Here is a 25,013-nt window from a genome sequence, read left to right as displayed (position 1 = left end):
ACTTTTGTTCTCGTTTCCCCGCATCAGCCTTCCCATTTTCATATGTCTGCCATATGACCTCTGGCTTTCATCCAGCCATATCTTCCCATACTCGTATTCATTTCCATATCACAGAGCCTCACCTGTGCCGCATCACACCCAACTTTCGTCAGCCTTCCTCTTTGATTCTGAATCTCCCTTGACCTCATACCCGTATTTGCAAAACTCTCTCCGTCCCTCCAGAGTTAATCTCCTCCTCTACCCTCCCTACACACCTCTCCAGTGTGACTATCCGAGGCCCCAGCCGATGATGGAACTCATAAAGCCTCCCAGATGAGGTGATAGCTAATGACTGTTGAATAATGCATAGCAGGCAGGATTTAGAGAGCCCAGTCTATTAGCTTGACCAAATACCGCTGGCTTTTATTAAAGAGCAACACTTACAATTACAAACTACATTAAGACTGGGTCCTGTCTCATTCTCCTCTTCTGTTTTGTCTCTCGAACTTTCATTAAGTGTGAATGTTTACAGTATACTGTGCATTTATTTTTAGGTTGCCTTTTGTCAATTTACCATTTCAGAAGGTCTTTTTGTAGTTTTGCATCTTTTTTTTTAATCTGACACTGTATTTTTTTTACTCCTTATTGTAGCTACTGAAAGGAATGGGCGAGGTAGAAGACAGTATCACATTTTCTCATGGGTGGCTGGGATGAAAATTAAGGTTGCTAGTGTATCCTTGTGCTGTTTATTATTTTGGGCGGTTGTTTTTTTCACCCATTTATTCAGTAGAGGGCACTTCAAAAAAGGATTTGGATATTGTTTTATTGTATTCATTGAAATGTAGTAGTTTTTACAGGGTGATATTACATTTAATTCAATTCAATTATTTATGTAAATTGAAGTGAGTTGAAAGTGGGAGGGTTTTTTTTTTAGAGTTACTCAGGGCTCGACAGTGTGCCCAATATTCTTGCAAATGTGTCCAACTTTTCAGTGTGTGCTGGTAAAAAATTAATCCAATAGCACTAGCGCGAGTTCATGTTTTAATACTGCTACCTGTACTTTTGTCTGTCAGACTGCGCGCACAAGGTAAAGCCCGTCGTGTGAAATTGCTCCTGGATTAATAAAATACATTTCCTACAATCTAATTTAGTCAGGGGGCGGCCCGGTAGTCCAGTGGTTAGCACTTCGGCTTCACAGTGCAGAGGTACCGGGTTCGATTCCAGCTCCGGCCTCCCTGTGTGGAGTTTGCATGTTCTCCCCGGGCCTGCGTGGGTTTTCTCCGGGTGCTCCGGTTTGCTCCCACATTCCAAAAATATGCATGGCAGGCTGATTGAACACTCTAAATTGTCCCTAGGTGTGAGTGTGAGCGTGGATGGTTGTTCGTCTCTGTGTGTCCTGCGATTGGCTGGCAACCGATTCAGGGTGTCCCCCGCCTACTGCCCGGAGACAGCTGGTATAGGCTCCAGCACCCCCCGCGACCCTAGTGAGGATCAAGCGGTTAGGAAGACGAATTAATGAATGAATGAATAATTTAGTCTGGATGCATACTGTGCCACGTTAACGGCTACCGAACTTAAGTAGCACCATTTGCTTTATAAATGACAGCGCCCCATTCAGCCCTCTCCCATTCACCGAGGACCCGCTCCGCATTTTGACATCTGAGACCTTTGCGCTTGTCATCCAGTGTTCCATATGAAATTTTAAATACTCTCGGGAGCTACTGTTATAAAACTATTCTATATGTGTATGGCCGGTTGAGCTGAACGCAGAAATGTGTTGTGTGAGTTGAAGGCTAATCACCATATAACAGGCAGATGCATGTGATGATCATTTGTCATAAACTCAACATTTGTAGCTCAAACCTTTTTGTCATAACAAGGACATAACATTAAACATTGACACGAGATGCATTCAAATACAGTCAGACCTTTCAAATACCAAATCACTCAGTGCAATAAATATTAATAGCTACAAAAATCTAATCAATTGTCTATAAAAACGGACATATCATGGAGGTGCAAGTAAAATGATTTAGAAGTTGTTTAGCATTCAGGTATTATCTTACATGCTTTTACTGATGTTTTAAGTTTTTGTCGTGGTATTATGTCGTGGTTGTGCGTGATGGTAGTGGAACCAAAAGCAGGGAGGCCGGAGAAGCAGGGTGTACTGAACCAAATATATTAACAAAAACACTTACAAGGCATACTGAGCAAACAAAATAAATAACAAACAAAAGTCCTGAAAATCCCCTATAGTCACAGTAACAACAAAACACAGCACTATGACAAACAAAAAACATGACAGAAGCAAAAAACCATGACGGGAACGCAACGGTCTGATCCGAGTGGTCGGCGTGGCAGTCCTTTGAACAAAAAAAGCTAATGACACGATGACCAAGAGGTGCGACGCTGGATGAGCAGCCCCCCTCCAATGCCCCCTTTTGGTCACAAACGGAACAGAACCATCATGGTAAACTGAAACAAAACCAAATGTAACCCAAACAAAACCAGAATCATGACAGTATCGTTTCATGTCTGAGTCATGACTCGAGTCATGTGTCATACAAGCCTCTGAAAAATGTTCGATCTTAATTTGCTCAATTACAGTGATCAGCCTTGAGCATATTTTCTCGATCAGACAGGCGGAATTGTGTGCCAATCAGAGGCGACCTATTCCTTCTCTGCTTTCTGTTGAAAGTTGAAGAAAGTATTCGGAATAAGTTTACAATGACCAAACGCGCAGCTAAATGCACAGTTTAAGGGCAGCAAAATACATGTCGGTCTTAAGAAGAGAAATTCCCTTAATTTACATACAGTACAATGGTAAGCATTTTTCATTCCATGAAATATGTATTACTGACAGTTTTGTCCTTACCATTCTGAAATGTGGTGTCTCATGCTCTATTGTGGGCTGCCTCCAGAACCGTGTTTTGTCTAAAATACAAGTAGAAGTAGAAGTATATATAACATAAGCCTCACATTTCAATGTTCAGATAACCCTTGATTCCAAGGTTATCCAAACATTAAAATAAATACCGGTAAGTAGAATAAATTGCTTTGGAGCATGCTTTGTGGTACTGGTAGTATTTATGAACACAAAACAAGCACTGCTTACTTCATTGTAATGAGTACACCAACTTAAAAAAAAGTACCGGTAATTCTAATTTTCAAACCACATTAAGTCAAATTTATATCACCTGTGAAAAAAAGGAAATATCGCACATATAGTTTTTTTTTTCCCCTAAATGAATGTAATCAAGCCACATTTACTTCACAAAAGCTACCGGTAGTTAATTGTAAGTACATTTTATTTGATAACGGCAAGTAGGGTTGGATGATTGTGGAAGACATAATAATCACAATTAGTTTGATTGAGCATGTGCCACTGCATCACCAGTGCCAAAAAATGTAAATCCGTGTTACTGCGTGAGCATACGTGCGTCAGATGCTCCGAGAAAACAAATGCTCTTTGTTGTGCCACATGCACCTTCGCCATCACTGCTGCTTTGCGATCTGCGTAGAATTGTTGATGTTTATTTGGACTGACTTCTTGGTTTCCCTTCTAGGCAAGCCAGTTGCTCAATGGCCAGAACTATATATAGTCATGGCTGAATATTCCTTTTGTCAAATTCACATACTCCTGAAGCTTAGTGTCAAGTCAAATGTGTTTAAAAGGACAATGCACAACTTTTAATACAAAATAGTCAATGAGAAAGTCACGCACAGTAACAGATAAATTTTAAATGATTGAAAACAATATTTCCAATCTGCATTCTTTGTGTTTTGCCCTACATTTACACAATAAATATATTATACAGTTCAGTGCAACGAGTAGCTTTCTTCAAGTAACTTATTTCAGATTATAAGCAGTTGATTTTTTTTTCCAGTAATGGTATGAAATTCAGGCACAGCACATGGATCGGGTGAGAATATTAAACACTCACTCACAGCATAATCTGTGAAAAATTACACACCAACCAGCCAAGCCTTTGTCTTCCTGCCAGTCTTATCTGAATCTGTGCATGAAATAATAAAGAAGGAAATACTGATAAATACACCGAAGCCTTTATGTGTCAGCATCCTATTGCATCAAATTTATCAACATCATTTTCAATTATATGAATTCATGCTTGTTTGAGTGACTGCACTAATTTTCTCATTTCCACCAGGCGCATATAGGAAAATGACAAAAACTATTATGTTTGTCCGTGTGTCACAGTATGTTTTAATATTTATTTTTTTGAGAGTAAGCAGGAGGTAATTGCAATCATAGTGATATCAAGCAGTATGTAAATTGTCAGTGAATTTTTGTGGGCGCCTGCTGGCAGAAAAATTAATAAATGATTCGTGTGTGCGTGTGTGTGTGTGTGTGTGTGTGTGTGTGTGTGCGCGCGCGTGTGTGCATGTGCATGTGTTAAAATGGAGGCCTGTATTGAGACAGCAAAGGACTTTGCTAACAGTATTCCTCCGTCTCTTTGGAGACACACGAAGAGCAGAGGGCAACTGCAGTCTGATGTGGAGCATCTGTTCCCACATTTGTTAAGCTTCGCCTGGTGTGTGTGATTTAAAGACGGTGAGCAGGGAAGAGGAAGTGGGTCAACGGTGTACGAAAGTGTGCGTGGCCTGGCGTTGTGATTGGTGTGGTCGGTGCAGTTGGTGGAGTGGAACGGCAAGGTGTTGTTGCAATCGAGGGCAAGTGCAGACCTGTCATTGGACTGTGTTAAAGCTGACCCGGGGCGTTGGCTGCATTCACCTCATTGACCGCAAGATGGCTACCGGGCGAGTCTGCAGGTGGTACTAAAGATGCATCTCTTTCCGCTTCCACTCCACTCTTGTCTTTCAACATCCACATCTCTATCGGTCTCTATTACTGTACATGTTCCGTCTGTTTTGGACCATTTTTTTCTTGGTGGGGGGGTTGCGTCTTCACACATTCATACAGTCTTGCCTTTTTATCCACAATGCCCATGTTCCCTAAATGCTTCGATTTACATACTGTAATCTCAGTGGAGATGGAGCATGCATTATGCATGCCGTAATAAGCCTGAAGTTGGCCTCCGATGCCTGCTTAAGATAGAAAGAGGAATGCGTTAATCAGACTCATTTATAGCAGTGGCTGGCAAAGAGTGGGACCCCATCACGGATGACCTTTTTCTCCTTCAGTGGAGACTGACTGATCCGAGTTGAGCATTGTAGCTGAGGATAAGTGACAGATCTGGAGGTGATTTGAGGTAAAACACAGGTGTACGTCTTAACGTTGAATGCGGTGCTGCTGATTTAATGGGAATTATTGACTCGAGGAGCATCATATGGAGATAGTGTCTGTGGTGTGCCATCATTGACACGGAAAGCTTATAGTGCTCTGATTTATGACTCGTGTGGAGAATTGAGTGCTTCATAAAGATTTGCCGCCGCCTGAGATCGAGTAATCAGTGAATCTGACTTTGGTGGATTACATTTCCAACGAGGCGTAACGTCACTTTCAATGGTGTGACTTTGTCAGAGAACGCAAGCAGAAGGAGTTCTCGTCCAACGCCGAGCCCTTTGTCAAGGTCATATGGATTAGAAATGATTGGGTTTCCAATACTCTACTGGCGAGAGCCGCATGATGAATCATCACTCCATTCCAAATCGACACCAATTAAGAAGGTTTTGTTTATTCTGCTCTGGGACATGCTATGGCTGTTCGCTTGGAGCAAACATGCTCACCCCTTTCTCTTTTCACAAGTGACACTTTGGTATTTACAGGGATTAGCACACTGTGCCTCTGTGGTTTTGTGTGTTTCCATCTGCATGCTTCTTTATGCACCGTGGGGCTAGTATTTGTTTCAGGCCCGATGATTTGCCGTCTATCCACACTCTTGTGCGCGCCCGTGTTTACTCGTGCGCAATGTTGACATGCGTGTGCCAACCAGTCATGTCACTCACTGTTTACTGTGCAGTCCTGCTCTGTTTGTGCCAGTAGTTTCCTGTCTAAAAGGAATGCGGTATGAAATGTGTGGTTGTGTAGCACGTTGCCAGATCACTGAATTCATTTGCATTCATTCCACTGCCTGTCTCTCCTCCGAGCCCATTCTAATTACCATCTCTCTCTCTCTCTCTCTCTCGCTCTCTCTCTCTCACTCGCTCGCTCGCTCGCTGTCTCATTGCTGGTGATGCAGCTGTCAAGATTGCATTCTCTCTTTTTAGCCTGCAAGGAATCTCTTCATATTGGTTTGTTTGCTGTCAAGCCCAGCTACTTTCTACAGTTTTAGTGTTGGGAGTCACAAAAAATATTATGTTTGCATGTGAGTGAAAGCAATAATCCTCCATACTCTTTGTGTGTTTGTTGTGATTGCTTTGGGGTTGAGGGAGATGTAGCGTGTGTTCATCGGAGAGCAAGAGCGAGAGAGAAGGAGGTGAAGCATATAAAATCCGAACGTGAACTACAACGGTCATGCCAATATTTCACTTCTTGAGTCTCAACCATTTACAATTTCAAAATATTTGCATTATCCTCTGACTGTTGATGCAAATAACCATCACTGCAACCACTGTATAATCACGTGCCACCAATGGCACCAAATTTATGTGTATGTTCTCATACATAAACTTATATATTCATGGATTATTTAGTTAGGTACACTAGCGTGATGTAAGTCGAATAAAAAAAAAAAAGGAGTTCCCGTTACCACTGACAGAGAATATTTACATTCTGTGTATTGTGTTTTTTTGTGTTTTGTTTCGCAGGAGTGCACAATTGCAAATTGTCAAAAATAGGTTTGAGCCACATTATTTTCAAGGTTAACCTTTGCCGCAACTCTTTTATTTATTTAATTTTTTAATTTACATGCTTACTCCAAGCAACACGGGGCAGTTAGGGTGAATTCTTTGCAATGCCAGAATCTGCATACACGCACGGAGCTTGTTGAGCATATTAATTGTTTTTTTTTCAACGTGTGTGTGTGTGTCTGTGTGTCTGTGTGTGTGCGTTTGCGTGTGCATGTGCGTGTGTGTGTGTGTGTGATGATGATGGGGGTGTTGGGGATGAGTTATCCTAAGCTTCTCGCTTTAGAACTCTGGCTCTGGAGGGTTCTATGCCTTCTCCAGAGAAAAGCTACTTTCAGAATCACCTGAAGCCTAAACATGATTGTGGAATTGTTTAATTTTTTTTGAAGATGGGGGTTCCAAGCAAGCAATTACACAAATGCGCAAGCACACAAACATGCAGCCGTGCACATAGTAGAATGTGATATGGAAAAGCCAGATGACGCATGGCTGCTAATTATCATGCTCTGTATGAAAATCGATTGGGGAAGAGAGGAAGAAGCTGTGCGCCCACAGTTTCTTCATTTGAATTTTCTGGTTTTAATTGGACTATATGACTGTGTCACTTTGGTAAATGGAGTTCCTAACGTTTATCCCCGTGTCTGCGGAGATGAATCAATGGCTGTTTCTATTCTAATTGCTCCCTCTAAGCCGCATGTCATCAATACAATTATCAGTGTTTCTGCCGGTACTGTTATTACCAATGTTTTCATCATCATTGTTGTTATTATCTTCGCCACTGTTGTCAGAAAAATCATCTTCTGCAATGCCTTTTCCAACATATGATCATTAGCAATATCACTCCCCGTTAACCTGCAAACATTATTATTTTTATCGATATCATTATTGTTGTGCGAACTTCCTCAACGACAATGAAATGAGCCATTCGGTTTCAATGTTTGATGAGATGAGGACAAATTATAATGTACAACGGGTCAGTGATAGTAAGATGATTCATCAAGAAGGGAAGGGAAGACAAAAGATAGCAACATCTAATTTCGGTTGTTTGACCTTTTCTGTGATATTTATTTTATCCAAGCAGAAAAGTGGAATAAATTGTGCTACAATTAAATGTGAGTCAATTGTGAAGTGGAGTAGTGTCAATTTAAACATAACATTCAAAGATTAAAGATATTTTAAAGTTTTTTTTGAGTGAGTTGGGTGATGTGGTGATTTACTTGGATGGTTCAACATTAATGTTGAATGTTGTCGTTTTTTAATAGATTGATAGATAGATGGTATTACAGTTCGTGGACAAACTGAATGGTGATTTGATCCCACAAACCAAGGCAAAAACAAAATTCGTAACAAAAAATATTTATTTACTAGAGAGACCAGAAATTGCTGGTAACAAGGAACTAGGAAAAACAAGGCAAAAACAAAACGTGCTTGCACAAGGCAAGGTAAGTTGAGAATGTAAACGAAATGACAAGGGACCACTAACACGAAAACAAAACAAGCGCGAGATCAAGGACAAAAATAAAATTAATACTTACAAACAAGGTACTAGAGAGCAAAAAACGACAATGATGAGATCGAGCGGTCTCGAAAACAACACTTCAGCATATACAGCAAACAAGGACAATAATCCGACGCAGAATTGACAATTAGGCAGTCCTTAAATACATGGCTAACTGATGAAACCGTGGCAGCAGGTGTGCTCGCTGGAGGGAAGTCCCTCCTCTGACACATAAGATCAGAATCATGATAGATGGAAAACATGTTATTGTAAGTATTACAGCCTCTTTATTTAATGTTTAAGGTAAATAAATAAACAAATCTAAACAAAATCAGCTGTCGAGTCAATGTACTTTCTAATACTGAACACGCAGGGAGACAGCTCAAAACTTAAGAACAGAAGCATGACTGTTGTTCCTTCCCTTACCCATGTCATTTGTTTGCAGCATTGGCACTGAGCTTTACCAAAGTGTATCTGCATGTGTTTCCTGGCAGAGCCGACTTGATTATAATTAACACAATTTTAATGAATATGCAGTTTGAGTGCAATTTTCGGTCCACCTACTGTGATGCACGACTAATGTGCCTAAATATCTGCTGTTACCAGTTTCTTTCCCTCAACTAAATCCCCAGGTTTTTAAATTATTTCCTTCATATATGTCCCATATATAACCAAAAGCTGATGATTGCTGGGATATATCTCATAAGCGACTTTGCAAAGTCCCGCTTCTGGAGGGCTAAGTCTCAGAGGAACCTCAGGGCAAAGATGCTCCACACTGTCACGGATGTCTTCTGAAGCTGTAATGGTCCCTCCCCCCCCCCCGCCTCTATCTGTTACCCACAGAGTTGACTTGATGTTTCTGAACTCCAAGCTAGCTGAGGAAATGTTTTGTGCCCCTCTGGCGGACACGGCAGAATTATATAGGTTACATCTGGAACAGTCCAACTTGTGGTCGGTGTCAGTTGGACACCGTTAGACAACATCTATTGTGGTTAGAACACAATAGTTGAGATTGTGATGCAATAGATTCAGACAGTTAGCACGTGGGTCTTTGGGAGTGGGGATCCAAAGCTGCCTCAGCATAGCCTTCTCAAACCATCTGCTGACCCATACCTCCTGTGGCATCACACTCGCCAAAATTACATTTTGCCCAGGTCCTCCATGGCCAGTGTAGAACTTTGTAGTTCCACTTTCCCGAACCATCAGAAACAATTGAAGTTGTAAAAACTGGACTAAACACGGGTGTATCTGTTTTACCAAGCTGAGTAAATGAATAATGGCATCGGTTGAAAAAAACTAATCTGGAATGAATGTCAGTCCACACAAGTGGGGGTTTACAAACTACTGACACATATAAAGTGTTTAAAATTGCTTGCTCTTGCTCACTTTGACTAATGATGCAATGATAATGGTTGTTTTGAGGGTCTCCTGAAAGTGCTGTTTTTGTGTTATGTGGATTCTGCCTGATGCCTGCTTAGTTAAAAATAAATAAAGTATATATATATATATATATATATATATATATATATATACATATACACACACATGCACACGCGCACACACACACACACAAGTCATTGTGCCTCACACCTATCACACAGCCAGATATAGAAAAAAAACACCTCTGCAAATGAGCTACTGTTCACAGAAATGAAATTGATGTTGTTTATTGTCTTGTCTGGATTACATTTCTTAATCTTATGTAATTGTGGTTCACTTAATGTAGTAATATGAAATGTATCAGCATAACAGTTGCTGGCAACTGATCCAGGGTGTCCCCCGCCTACTGCCCGAAGACGGCTGGGATAGGCTCCAGCACCCCCCGCGACCCTAGTGAGGATTAAGCGGTTCAGAAAATGGATGGATGGATGGAAGAGGGGAAAAATGGGAGCAGAAGAATATGCATCAGGGCTCTAAGGACTCCAAGATGTTGATGATGAATAGGAGAGAATTAAAGCTTCTGGTGCATAACACAACACGTAATGTAGTAGTGTAGTCTAAAAATATTCTATTCTTTTTATGCAAGCGGCCCACGTTTAGTATTTCAAAATGGTTCAGACAAAAATAACCTTTGTTTCCCCCACATCTATTACTTTTGATGAAACAGCACCTCTAGATGATAAAACAAATGCATTTGCTCCCATTTTATCAGCTCTAAATGAGTACGCTTCAGCTAAAACTGATGAGCTGTGTTTTAATCTACTCATTTGATTTGGTATAAACAAGCCACGAGAAAATAGGTCCACAAACTACAAGTTGGCATATGGTTCTAATTCAACATAAACCTGTTCAAGGCGTACTAAAAAATACAACATCGCACGTGGGTGTGCAATGTGCATCACTGCAGATGGCCATGGGCAACACGATGGAGGAGGGCTGTTGAGTGGAACTGTACTGCATGTGTCAGTGAAACCATGAAGTTGAAACACAATGTAAAATGAGTCATCTCTTGCCATGAAAAAAAAAACTGTCAGGGAGCAGAGAATGGAGGCATGAATGCATCAAAGACATATCAGCTGTGATGACAAAACTGATCGTTTGGTCAAACGGTGTGATGATAGAAAAGAACATTTGTACACCTTCATGTGAAATGCACTGATATATACAGGGCAGGCGTAGTAAATGTCAGCATAACTGTATCATTGTTGCTAAAGCCAGATAGTCTCATAATAGTCGCTGTCACAATGACATGTTTGTAGACCATTGACAGTCCTGTTGCTTTGCTGAGGATTCTTGTCACAATGTAGACAGTATGGACTGTGTTTTCATGCCCAACACAAGTCTGGTATGGAGTGCGGTCCCACTGTGCGAAGGGGCGGGTTACACTAAGTGTTGGTATTGGTTTTGCAGACCCAAGCAGCTTGGCGCAGTCACAAATGAACAGTTTGCTCAACTGTGGGTGTGAACACAGCCGACGTGATGAGCAGCCAGTCGAAGTGGCTCCTCTCACTCCCTTCAAAATTGCCGTGCGGGAGATGCGCAGTCTTTGACATGGCAGAAGCAGACAGCTGGAGTCCATGCACGCTGTTGTCATGTTCCTGATTGAAACATCATTACATCCACCACACGGAGCTCAGAATCTATCTGCTTTGAACCTCGATCACGTTCAACAAAATGTGGTTGCAGCAGGCGTTCATTTTAGTGTACTTTCAGCCACGAAATATTCAGATGCCCCAGGGGGTGTGTCAAAGGAAGGGTCCATGGTACGACGAAATGCCCAGCATGGCACAGAGACATCTGCCAAAAATTCTCAAACAGGCGAAATAAGGCTTGCACTGCCATGAAAATCAAGATGCAATATAGAGTAAAGTAATATAGAGTGTTATATTTAAACCCCTAAGGCCATTTTGTCAGTGCCACATTATTTTTATTTATTGATTCATTTTTAGCTTTTTAACGTGCAAGAACCTCCAGAGCTTCTGGAGTATACTGGACCCAAATTTGCATTTCATACACTGAAAAAAAATCCTTCAAAATCATTTGCAAAAACTACATGTTGCAAATGATTAAAATGTGGTAAACCGATGATCCTCAAAAATACACAATTAAGTGTCATTTTTATAGGTTTTAATCATGTGCAACCGGAAATCAAGTCCTTTTTTTATTCAGAGTGCAGATTTTCACAAAGCCCAAACTGTTAATGATGAGTGACATCATGTTTTTTTTTTCCAGTTATCTTCTATTTAAAGAGTCTACTTCTTGGTTCATGGAGGAGGATGCACAGAGGTGCTATTATGATTCCACGTGGATGCATAGGTCTAATAAATTTTGGTCCTCACACCTTCATCCTGATCCTCATCAAAATTAAATAGCACATGCTCGGTGGGACGTAGAGGCTTGCTTGCATGACTGATTCAAGATGGAGTGTTGCCAAAAATGAAATGTTATCAGGTTGATCTTGTATTTTTGGGGGGAATGTCCAATTAATTAAAAGATAACAGCGGTGATCAAATTGACCCGATGATAAGATTGGAACGGTAACGTCGGCACTGGCATATACAGACGTCCTTATGCACTTGCCCTCGCCTCAAATCCGAACATTATATCCCTTGATATGAAGAAGAGAACTTTCCAATCCCTTCCTTTTAAACTTTGTTATTAACCAGAAGTCAATAGTCTCCTTTGATGGTGTCTCTTTGTGTCCCGAGGACCCTCCTTGATATATGATCAACACATCCCTAAGTAACGCTTTCTGTCTCGAAGGTTGGTTAGTTTATTCACACCCTGATAAGTTAAGAAATAATAATCAGGAATTAAGATGGAGGCCTCAGATGGGCCAAAGATGTCTGATTTTCCCACACTAAACATTTTAGTAATATTCTTCTGTCAGGGCATACACATAGTTTTCATTTTCTGAACCGCTTATCCTCACTAGGATCGTGGCCATATCTAACACAACGCGCACGCGTGTGTGTGTGTGTGTGTGTGTGTGTGTGTGTGTTTCATCACAGATCAACAATTTAGTAACATTCCGAATTTTCTGCTTGCGATAATAAGATGATTAACTATTTACATGTATTTGTCAAGTTCAGTTGATAATATTAATAATTGATAATATTTTGCACAGTTGTTACAAAGACCCAGCACTCAGATATCAACTGCTTTGGCTGGTGGGCTACAAATATTTAATTTATTTCCAACTTTCCTGCATAGAGTTTGTGCTTTGGGAAAAAAGCTCAGTGTTTTGCTGCCGTGTTCACGGAACCAGAATACAACCATATGGAAAGGGATGTCCCCCGAACTACTGAAAAAGAGGCTTGGGACAGTAGATGTGAATTCATGATGAACTGCAAACCCACTTATGCACACGCAGATACACACACACACACACACATACACACACAGGCACATATAAGCTTTTTTGCATGGAAGCACAAGAAACAAATTTTGACCAAAATGAGGCTAAATGTGCATTTAATGTGAGAAGGAAGAGGAGGCAGCAGGGAGGAGGGTGTGATGGAATTCTATCACAAGAGAAGGTTAAATGATGGATTGAAAGAGCTCCTGCTAGACCCGGAGGTTACCAGTGTGAGCGGGTTACAGCTGGCTAGCTGGCGAGAGCTACATATCTCATAATAAACATCATATGGGTGGTTTGGGCTGGCGGGTAGGATTAAGTCAGAGCTGTGAGGTCTTAAAAGACTCAGTGCTGTGGACAGCCCAGTATCCATTTAAAGGGAAGCTGGGAATGGATCAAAGCCAAGCATGAAAGGAGGCAATGGAAGTCATCAAGTTGATATATGTCTGTCAAAAATATGACAATAACGCTTTCAACTTATATCAATGTCACTTGCAATTGCAACTTTTGCAACTTGTCGTCGATAAAAGGTTTATTGCTGCCGTACCTCTTTTGTCCAGAGTTGCCCAGCAGTCCAGGTGGTCAGTTCACATTTCGACCGTTGCCGCCGCCTCCTCCGCCCCCGCATGCCTGCACCTGCGCCCGCCCGGCACCCTACACCCAAGTCAGTCTGCAGAGGAAAACCATGCCGACGCGATGTCAGGCCAGCCAGGGCGTCCAGGGGCCAGACACCAGTTCAAGCACGGACCAGGCACAGCTTCATGACAGCTGGGTGCTGAACAGCAACATTCCCTTAGAGACCAGGTAGGGGAACGCAATGAATTCTAATTGCCTTCTGATTTGACCTGACGATGAAAAATACAGTATGTGTTAAGGTGGGCACTTGCAGCATTACTTTCCTCCGTAATGCTTTCAGCCCAAATGTGTGGATTTATTTATTGCCATGAAACTCTTAAAATAAGTGAATCTTCCAGGCAAATCCTACTTTATTAGAATGATAAAAGCCATTTCTTCAATCGCACAAATGGAGTATCATTACATTAAAAGTCTTTAAAGAGGTATTGGCAAACCTTGATAAAATTCAGTGGGGAGCAATTAAGGACAAGAACTTTGTTTGGATGTTTTGAATTTGCTCCCCAAAAAGTGGAGCAGCACACAAGGCTCATGGGAAATATTAGACGTCTTTGCACACCATCAAAGTTATCGTGAATCTCTCAGGTTTTTCACTGGGTTTTCCCACCACACCTCTGAAGCTCCGTCCGGGGACCATAATGAGCTGAGACGTCACAAAACAAAATCAGGCATCGAGCACAAATCCTCTTTTCGGGGAACATATTGAAATTCCACCTCCAGTTGTGGCACCTGAAAACATACTGTACCGTCTAATGCTCCGAGACGAGCGGCTGAAATTTCATCCCATCAAACGGAATTAAGTATTTCCCAGCTGCATAAGTAATAATTGATCAGAGAATTATTTCGCAGGTTCTCATTTGTGAGGCTGATTTTGAGAAGAAGCGGAAAGGTGCAAAAGAATATGTTTGCATGTTTAATGAGACCTCAGTGTGGCGGCTGAATTTTGGCAGCATGGAAATGAGATTGGCAGGCTGTCATGCCGGAAGAAGTGTTTTTAATGTCATGCATCAGAGTAGATTCTATCTCATTTAAAGTAAAGGGATTAAAAAAATAGAACCATCTGACAATTTAAATTAATCATCCGCCAGATGACAGTGTAATAATTACTATATGCTCTTCTGACATGTCAGTGTACTGATTTAAAAGAATAAGTTACTGGTAATACTCACATTTTCCAACAATGATGTACCATCCACAAATGTAAATGTTAGTCGTCAAGGAGCCCGAAGTCAGTTTCTACCTCAGTGTTGTGACTGAAATGCAAACGGAATGCAATTAGGATCACTTTGAATGTTTTCTGGGGCTGATTCTTGCTTTCAGATCATTTTTATAATTTACATCAAAGGATGATTAAGTATCAAACTTGCAATGGGAGCGCATGCCGGTAAAATGGTAAAGGATTATATTTTTTTTAATGCATGTGGAATCAAAAACAGAACAATTTTCTTCTCTGCATATCTGATGACTTTGTTGAGTTGCATTAGAATATATTTATCCTCTGTCGAAACCGAATACGGCCATCTTCTAGATTGTGGTTGCATGAGTCTACCTTGTGAACAGCCCGAGGGCAGTAGTCTTCAACCTGCCGAAGAGTGAGGACTCTCATTTACTTGCTGTCTCAGGGGAAATTTGCTCCCCAATATGAATTTCCAGCTTCCTGAGCATCGCCCGTAGATGTTGTCTGAGACGATCAAACGCATTGAACTGGGGAGATTGGGAAACATTTTGAAAGTAACAAACGTGAAGATTTAAGGTCCATGCAATTTTGCAAACACATCATCATCATCTGAATCCGGGTTTTGAGCAAATCCATTTTTAGAAGGAAAAACACAAGGACTGAATTGCATCTGACCTGTCGATTGGCCCCAGAAGCACTGAAATGCCCATCTTTATCTGTCATCTTTTTGTGTATGCTTGTTTTTCTGCAGGCTCTGTGTCCCCCAAGTTTATCTCCTTTTAGACTTGAACTAGCATTGACCCTTTGGGTGTGCGGAAGCTTCATGTGCAGTCTCTGTGTCCCCCGTTTGACTCCCACCCTTCAGCTGATGTTGAAGGGGTGGATGAGCAGAGGAACGGATGGGGGTTGGGGGGGGGGGGGGGGCAGTGAAGGATGGATGTCATCTGTCTTGTGTTAAATTGCCATGGAGCACCTGAGTTCGACAGCCCCGCACATGGGAAAGACTAAGAGAATAAACAGAAGAATGATAATCCCTCAGACAAATATGTTGTGATATAATTTTTTTTCCAAGACTGTCACAGCATTATAGCACTCCTAAATCATTTTAATTCCAGCAGTATAAATCAATAACGGAGCTGCTATTGTTTGTATTATTTCTCAAAAAAAATTATTTTATTTTAAATTTTCCTTTTAATTTAAATTTTAGGGTGATGCAATAATTGTGATACAATTCATTTTATTTAAGTCATTCATACAAAACATTTCTCAGCTTTATAACCCTCTCATATTCAGAGAGTGACCGGATTCAACTTGACATTTCTTACAAAACAGATTTGGCAACATCCATCTATCCATCCATTGTATGACCTGCTTTGTCCTCATGGGGGTCGTGAGCTTGCTGGAGCCTATCCCAGCTGTCTTCGAGCAGTAGACAGCCATGATTTGGCAAATGAAGGAATAGTGTGGGTGGGGGGCAGCCTTGTGTCCTTCAATGTGATCATTCTGCGGTCTGCCTCGACATTAATGACCTGTCCTCTGTGGGCCCTTCGGAGATCCGCCAGCAGCCTGTGACCTCACACCCTCTATTGCTCGAAAAGGACATGGTCAGGCAAAGCTGTGCATTGCACTACGTCAACCAGTATTAATGTCCATTGAGCATGACGTAACCTAGGGCAATGGGTGAGGATATTTTCAATTAGAAGAAAATGCCCACATTTCACAAAAAAAGAAAAAAAAAAACTGGGTCACATCCTTGTCAATAGTACCCCCATCACCAATAGACATAGTTCATTTTCAAATTAGAAGCCCATCTACTAAGAGGACAGAACACTGCAAACACTGCTCATACCTCCTCTTTTCCTGCCAAGATCCACCTTTTCAAATTGGAAAGCTCCTCCGTGGATCTATGCTTCCTCAGCTCACCCCTAGCAGTCACTTATCGAAACATGATACATAGTCGCTGAAAAGATTCACCGCGCTTCATTTTGTTTTATTTTCATCTACCTCTGCCTTCTGAAGCATTCTTATGTACTGTAATCAAAACATCTGAAATAAATAAAGCTTATCTATGTCTAACACAATCATAAATCTCTCTCTCTCTCTCTCTCTCTCATATATATATATATATATATACACACACGTATATACACACACACACACACACACACATATGGGGATGGATAAGTGATTGATATTTGGTTAATGGGGATTTTCATTTGGTAAATGGTAAATGAAACTTAAAAAGACGTTCTTTGCAAGCCGTTCATACCTTTGAAACATTGAATATCGACATTTATCAGTATTTTCAAGATATTGATCGAAAAATGTTGACACCCAAAAATTACAGATATAGTGCACATGTAAGCATTGTACAATTTTGGGTGGCACTCACATAATAACATGCAATTTCCCTGCATTCTCTGCATAGAGGCTAATTAATTTGGATTAATTTTCCATTAGATATCTTATGAAAAGGGAAGTACTCCCACGTCCCTGTCTTTCTGGGTTGAAAACATCATCTGTGCTGCCTTTCTTCATGTTCTTCAGCCTCTTCTTTTTCGTGGTTCACTTCTTCCACTTTATCAGTTTGTTTTTCTGAGCCCTGAATGGGAAAAGACAAAAGGCAACTATTCTACTCAGAAACATCACATAATAGCAGTATGAATGACAATGAAAATATTACATAATAATAAGAGGAAAACTAATGGTTTAGGATTTTACTGCAGTTCACTATTTCAGACTGACTGTAATCAGAAGCTATTCATTTTTTTCTTTTGGACCTAAATATAGAAAACAAAGATGGAATCCAAGTGCCAAAGGACTACATTTACTTCCTAATGTTAGTTTTGCAGATGAAACTTTGATGGACTATTGCGAGCTAATTTAGGAGATGTCTGAGATGAAAAGCACCCCCCCCCCCCCCACACACACACATACATATGCAGCCAAAGATGTGTTATAAATGATTTAAAGGTCTCGAAATGAGGCCTCATGTACAATAGAACATGGATGTCTTAATTTCTGAACTTTAAACTGCCCTGTATGCCTAATTTAAAAAAAAAAAATAGTCCTCTGCCTTGGAAAGGAGCCCTTCATAGGAGTTTCAGTCAAGCCTTCTTCAGAGTGAGACTCTAACCAAAAGCAGATTTGCATAGTTAACCTGTCACTTATATTATTTTGTCTTTTTTTTTTTACTTTCTTTTGATGGTGGCGCGGACACCCGCAGCAGCTCCTCTTTTTTTATGTTGTTTTGAGAGGGAAGAAATTTAATCTGTGCTGTATGTTACACATACAGCACAGATTAAATATGTTACACATACAGCACATATATATATATATATATATATATATATATATATATATATAGAGAGAGAGAGAGAGAGAGAGAGAGATATGTATGTATATTTATATATGTATTCATATATGTATTCATATTCTGATTTCTTGTACTTAGCATTTTAAATGTTCTGTGAAGTGCTTTGTTACAGCTGCACCGGTTGTGAAAGCTCAATATGAATAAAGCTGTTTTTATTGTATTGTATTCCCTTTAACATAGCTCTATCTGGTGGATGCATTGTGCAGACAATATTGTGGCTTCTATTCTATACTTCTTATAATGTGGTGCGTCCTATACACGACAACCGTTTTAAAATAGGCCATTCATTAAACTTGAAGCGCCTTCTAGTGAGGAAAATACGTTAAATAAAAAAAAAAAAAACTACATGTACGGATGCCATTGAGGTTGTTAAGAGCTAAATGTCACAATGTCATCTGTATCCAAGATGAAAACAAGGAGAGGAAATACATTTTCAAAATGAACAAATTCCAAAAAATAGATCGTTGCTTTTTGCATTGTGTCAACACATAATACAGTACTCGTCTCGGAAAGCTTCAATTCGTTTATTACAAATATTCAATCATTTGACCTAAATGTAACATTGTGTTTCTCCATTTTAGACACTTCCTATTCAAGCAAGGGTCAGGCTCATCAGCCCTGCTTTCAGGTGCGGGGCAGGGTTACCCTTTGACCTCTGGAACAGTGTACTCGCCTCCGCCCAGGCCCCTGCCTCGCAGCAGTGTGACCAGACCACTGTTTACCTTCAACAAGCCTCATCGCTGCTGCAACTGGAAGTGTACAGCATTATCTGCATCACTTCTCACTCTTACCCTGGCTCTGCTGCTCACATATGTCATTGGTGAGTTCCTCTTCTTCATGACTTTCCCATTTAACCGCACTGTTTTTTTTTCCTTTATCTCTACCAGGGAAATTCGGTGCCCAGGTAGCATTTGACTAGATTGTTTTTATTTTGAGCTCTATCCATATTCAGATTAATTTCATTTTTGTAACATGTTTGCCAAGAATTGTACTGGTAAGATGACGCTGTCCCTTTTTACTTAACCAAAATCAAAGCATTGTGTTTGCGCACAATGTCATCTGTATCTGTATTATGTTTGCACTTTCTGCTTGAAAGTTGATGATGATGATGATGATGGGAATGAAGGGGATGATAATAATGAAGGTTGGTGTTTTGAACCAAGCTATTATTGCTGAAAAAATATAAGACCGGAATTACTGTGCATTTACTATTTGAATAATGTCTTCGCTGGTTGTAAGGTTAAGAGGAAGAGGTTATCTTAGTGTTGTTGTTCTGTGTTTTATTTTATTTTTGCCAATAATTTCAAAGCAAATCACCAAAGGAGCCATTTCAATACAAAATAAATTTGAAATACAATCAATGCAAACTACTAAAAGGCATTATACAACCAGAATGGTGTAGTAATAAGCTGTGCAAAATGGATTCTAACACAGAAAATAATGCATTCCAAATCTGTGGGAAATTCTGAATTGCATCTGAGTCATTGGACCAAAGCACACAAAATTGGTAATTATTTTATGATGAATAGACATATAAATTCGCTCTCTGAGTCTCTCTCGCTTGCTGTCTCTCTCTCTCTCTAGTACGTAATTCTACGCTTTTAAGATTTTTAATTATTCCAATAATTATTCCAATTATAATCAATCAACCCCGCCGCCCCTTGAGCCGTCACTTTATTGTGTGTCCCATTGATGTCAGAAGCTATGTTGTCTGGAACGTTTCGCCACTGGCAGGGTCACCCATGATAAACAGCTCCGAGGCGAGGAACCAGACAAAGCATGGATCAATCAATCAATCAATCAATCAATATTGGAAAACATTTTCCCTTACCCGGGTCGGCCCATCTGAAGTCAGGAGGCTGTAGGTGGGGCTCAAAGGCAAGTGCCTGGTGGCCGGGCCTGTACTCATTGGGCCCACCTTCTCAAGAGCTCATCACCTGTGTGATATGGGCCATAGGAGTCGAGCGCAATGTAAACTGAACGGATGGGCGAGGATCGCGAAAAAGAGGCAGTTCAAGGAGGAGGCTATAAAAATTTCATGCATTCCAAAAGACATCACAGCAACTTTGTGAAATCATTGTTGCTCAAGAATATAATCAATGTATATCCTAGTGAGTGAAAGAGCGCTAAAAATGCATTGTAGGTCTCAGCCTTGACCTCATCCCATGGTCTTCGAGTGCTGACATCCCAACGCTCATTCCTTTAATGTGGTGTCACTCATGTCTTACTAAGGCTGTCAGGGAGGATTTTGGGGGTTCACATTCATCACATACAGACACATACGCCCACATACACACTCATTCACGGAGCAAAGCCATGTGGATTAATCCCCTGCCTGAACCATGCTATCCCATTAATGTCCCGGACCTAGTAATTAGTGCATTAGTGAGGAGTATGAGTGATGACTAGGAGACAACATAACCTTTTAATTGGTGTCATGCTCCACTCCTGCTTGGCAATGATTGATCTCCGTGTTTCCATTACCATGGCAACTTCATTTAGATGGATGTGACATGAGAAAAGATGATATGTTGGCGTGTACATCATCGATTTTGAAATCCAAGATTACAATGGTCATGGACTTAATGTCTTTGTTAAGGGTGAGAGGTTGAGACACTGGCTGCCACATGATTAGCTTTTCTCATTACCTAATTATCCAGTCATTTGAATCATTTAATTAACGACCTTTAACAGGATGAGGAAATAAAAATAGCAATAGTATTTTGATTTCCCAATTCCCAGTCTTGTACAAAATGCCTGAATACAATTTGAGTTAGAGTACAAGTAACTCTGGTCGAAAATAAGATTTACTTTGTTGAATAATATCTGAGTAAAAGTCGTACGAGTTCAAGTAAAAGTATCTGACATTTGCCGTAGTTAAGTATGAAAACAATTCTGATCCATACAAAAATTCTGCAGCACTTATTAGTTTGCAATCTATTTTTTGGAAGATGAATGTTTTTTGTCCCTAGGTGTGAGTGTGAGCGTGGGTGGTTGTTCGTCTCTGTGTGCCCTGTGATTGGCTGGCAACCAATTCAGGGTGTCCCCCACCTGCTGCCCGAAGACAGCTGGGATAGGCTCCAGCACCCCCTGCGACCCTAGTGAAGATCAAGCGGTCTTCACTAGGACTGTGAAGCCGACGTGCTAACCACTGGGCTACCGGGCCGCCCCCTCGTCAACCACAATTCCACAAAATTAGGTTAAAATTGCTGTTCTCAAGAAATCAATCATTCAACTGAACATGACGAGGAATATGTAAAGTACAATGGAGAAGAGAGAGAGGACCGCCCCACCAATTTTGGTCGTTTTCTTTGCAACAACGTTCTGTGCTGTTATTTTAAAAAAGTGAAAAGATTGGATTATTTGATATTTTTTGTAAATACTTGAAGCGGTGTTTTTGTGGAATACTTTGGGGCCCGGACACACCCAGATTGCATTGCTCTCCACATGCAGTAAGTTGAGTTTGATTTCAAGACTTTGATTGACCTTCGAAACATGTTTTTGGAATGTGGGAGGAAGCCATAGTACAAGAGGAAAACCCACGTACCTGTGGGGGGGATACGCAATCTTCATGCAGGAAGGTCAGAGCCCAGCCAGGAATCCACCACCTCGGAGTTGTGATGTGGAGGTGCTACCCACTCACCGATCATGCCTTGTTGGAAATTCTCTGAATTTCAATGATCGATTAGACACGAGCTGTCATGTTGAGCTCGAAGCGACAGAGTAATTGCTTTGTGCCTAGCAAACTGGGGATAAGTGGATCGCTGAAATAGCAGACACAGAAAGTAACTTTGTCACGAAAATTTATTACAACACAAAACCCCCCGTCTATACGGATAACAGAAAACGCTGGTCAAAAAGAGAAGAGGAAATAATTATAACGAGGCAACAGAAAACGCTTACGAAAAAACGTCAAGGAGAAAGTTTAGGCAAAATACTATAATTACACACGAGAGGATGTCTAGGAACGTAACAATTATCAATAGTCTTTAAGGCAGTGTTTAACCGAGAAGGAATAGGCAAAAGCAATGGGACGGCGTGGAATACTCCGGCACTGAGTCGACTGCCGGAGCGCCTAAATATAGCAGGTGCAATCACAGATAAATGGGTGGCAGGTATGCAGGCGGCAAGCGAGAACACCTGCCCCCTGCTGTCAAATACAGAATGTGACAAGAGCGAGTCAAAACCATTCTCACAACGATAAACCTCACATGAGTCGTCGGAGCCTTGTGTGTGAAGTTATAATATGTGACTTCATTAATTTGGAGGAAAAACAACCCAGCCAATAATGAAACAGTAATATTATGTCCCTGATGAAGGTGTCCAATTACAGAGTAAATAGTGCAAACCATGAATGCAGATATTACTGTTTTGAAATTATTGCAGCACATGCCCCGTTTTCAGCAGGTGACACAGTATTCCCCGCTTTCTTTACAACCCTTTGTCTCTCCTCGCAGACCCCCCCACAGTGCTGCAGAGACTGTGAATTGCTTTGTTAATTTGTTCATTTCCCAACGCACCTCCATCCAGCAGTCTTCACTTGTTATTAAGCACAGCACGACCATCAGATATGAGAGGCGGGCATTATGACGGGGCATTTAAGGGGAGCTAGAGGACAGGTTCAGATTGCATCTATAATCTTGAAGGATAGATGTGATGACACCACCGCCAGTCACTCATTTTATTATTTAAGCCTCATTTGAGTTCTGCTTCTGTAAAATCTTGATGCCCTTTTGTGTCAGAAATGCTCATTAGAGTATGATTTGCATCACTTCATTTCACACAACTAATTTCACAATTAGAGAATTTAAAGATGACCCAAACCTATGATGTGATGTTATATAAAAAGGAGCACCGTTGTGAAATTATTTACACAACTGCTGGCTTTGATCTAATAATTGTAATCGCTTTCCAGTGACTCACATTCGACATGTCGTTTAGGTTGCGTTAGGTTGAGTAGTCAACGTGTGACTGTCGTGATAGAACGTCGTCTGTTTTCAATAAATGTGATTTTTTTTTTTTAGATCATGAATTCATTAAAACATATATTTTTTCACTCATGAATGGTTCGGCGAATGTGCATATTAACTAGTTGGGTTCTGTACTTCTAAAAAGGTTAACAACCACTGCTCTAGGCACTTGTTGATTACATTTATAAAACAAATGACCCACCGTTTGTTTTACGTGAAACACAAATCTTTCACTAAATCTAATTTTACTGTTTAATGACAATTTAACGTGTCTGGAACTTTGTGTGTGTGTGTGTGTGTGTGTGTGTGTGCGTGCGCGCATGTGCTTTCATGTGTTTGTATAATCTGCAATCTCAAGTTTATGCAGTTATAGTTGAATTGCCATCCATCCATCCATCACCGACCGCTTATCTGGGGTCAGGTCGCGGGGGCAGCAGCTTGAGCAGGGAAGCCCAGACCTCTCTCTCCCCAGCCACTTCTTCCAGTTCTTCCCCGGGGATCCCGATGCATTGCCAGGCCAGCTGGGTGACATAGTCTCTCCAGCGTGTCCTGGGTCTTCCTCGGGGTGTCCTGCCAGTGGGACATGCCCGGAACACCTCACCAGGGAGGCGTCCATGAGGCATCCTAATTAGATGCCCGAGCCACATCATCTGGCTCCTCTCGATGTGGAGGAGAAGCGGCTCTACTCCGAGCCCCTCCCGGATGACCGAGCTTCTCACCTTATCTCTTTCTGCGGAGAAAACTAATTTTGGCCGCTTGTATCCGGGATCTCGTTCTTTCGGTCACGACTCATAGCTCGTGACCATAGATGAGGGTTGGGACGCAGATCGACCGGTAAATTGAGAGCTTTGCACTTTCGCTCAGCTCCTTCTTTACCATGACAGACCGATGCAATGTCCGCAGCACACGCACACACACACACACACACACACACACACGCGCGCATTTGAACACACATTATTCATTATTTCATTATAAATTAAATCAATTGCAAATACATGTGAAGAGTAAAACTTGTACAAATAATGCGGTCACACATTTAGAATTTTGTGTCACATTTAGACACCCTGCGGAGAAAACTAATTTCGGCCGCTTGTATCCAGGATCTCGTTCTTTCGGTCACGACTCATAGCTCGTGACCATAGATGAGGGTTGGGACGTAGATCGACCGGTAAATTGAAAGCTTCGCCCTTTGGCTCAGCTCCTTCTTTACCACAACAGACCGATACACGGTCTGCATCACAGCAGACTCTGCACCGATCCGTCTGTCGACCGCTCGCTCCCTCCTGCCCTCACCCGTGAACAAGACCCCAACATATTTAAACTCCGTCACTTGGGGCAAAATCTCCTCCCCGACCCGGACCTCTATGGCAAAGGCTCCATCAAACCCCTGAGACAGATTCACCGAACCCAAAGGGTTCGATCGAACACAGGTGAAGAACCCCTGAGACAGAGCAAAGGACAAGCCTTTCATCAGAGTTGATCCAAAGTTGATCCAACACCTTCTTCAAATTGAAGGTGTTGGCTTTTCCATAGCTGTTGGATCCTCAGAGGGCTCAACCATTGTATCTTGATATTTTTGTTTTATACAGTGGTGCCTGCCCTGTGATTGGCTGGCAACCAATTCAGGGTGTCCCCCGCCTACTGCCCGAAGACAGCTGGGATAGGCTCCAGCACCCCCCGCGACCCTAGTGAGGATCAAGCGGCTCGGAAGATGCATGAATACAGTGGTGCCTTGACCTACAAGCTTGGAACTAAAGTCACTCATCTCAAATTAACGTTCCCTGTTGAAGTTAGTGGAAATCCACTTGGTC

The 25,013-nt window shown here is 41.3% G+C and overlaps 1 protein-coding gene across 3 annotated transcripts in view; it reads left to right on the top strand.

The window, feature by feature from the left end:
* Positions 1-25,013, top strand: part of tenm1 (teneurin transmembrane protein 1) — a 203,797-nt gene that overhangs the window by 67,692 nt on the left and 111,092 nt on the right. For all 3 annotated transcript variants that reach the window (XM_052057442.1, XM_052057450.1, XM_052057432.1), the window contains 2 exons: positions 13,604-13,847; positions 18,811-19,049. In XM_052057442.1, coding sequence (XP_051913402.1) covers positions 13,604-13,847; positions 18,811-19,049 — 483 coding nt within the window. The remainder of the gene's footprint in view (positions 1-13,603; positions 13,848-18,810; positions 19,050-25,013) is intronic.

Source organism: Hippocampus zosterae, chromosome 1 (genome assembly GCF_025434085.1).
Source record: "Hippocampus zosterae strain Florida chromosome 1, ASM2543408v3, whole genome shotgun sequence".
Lineage (NCBI taxonomy): Eukaryota > Metazoa > Chordata > Actinopteri > Syngnathiformes > Syngnathidae > Hippocampus > Hippocampus zosterae.
Note: the sequence above shows the minus strand (reverse complement) of the source record. Positions and strands in the feature narration are given on the sequence as shown.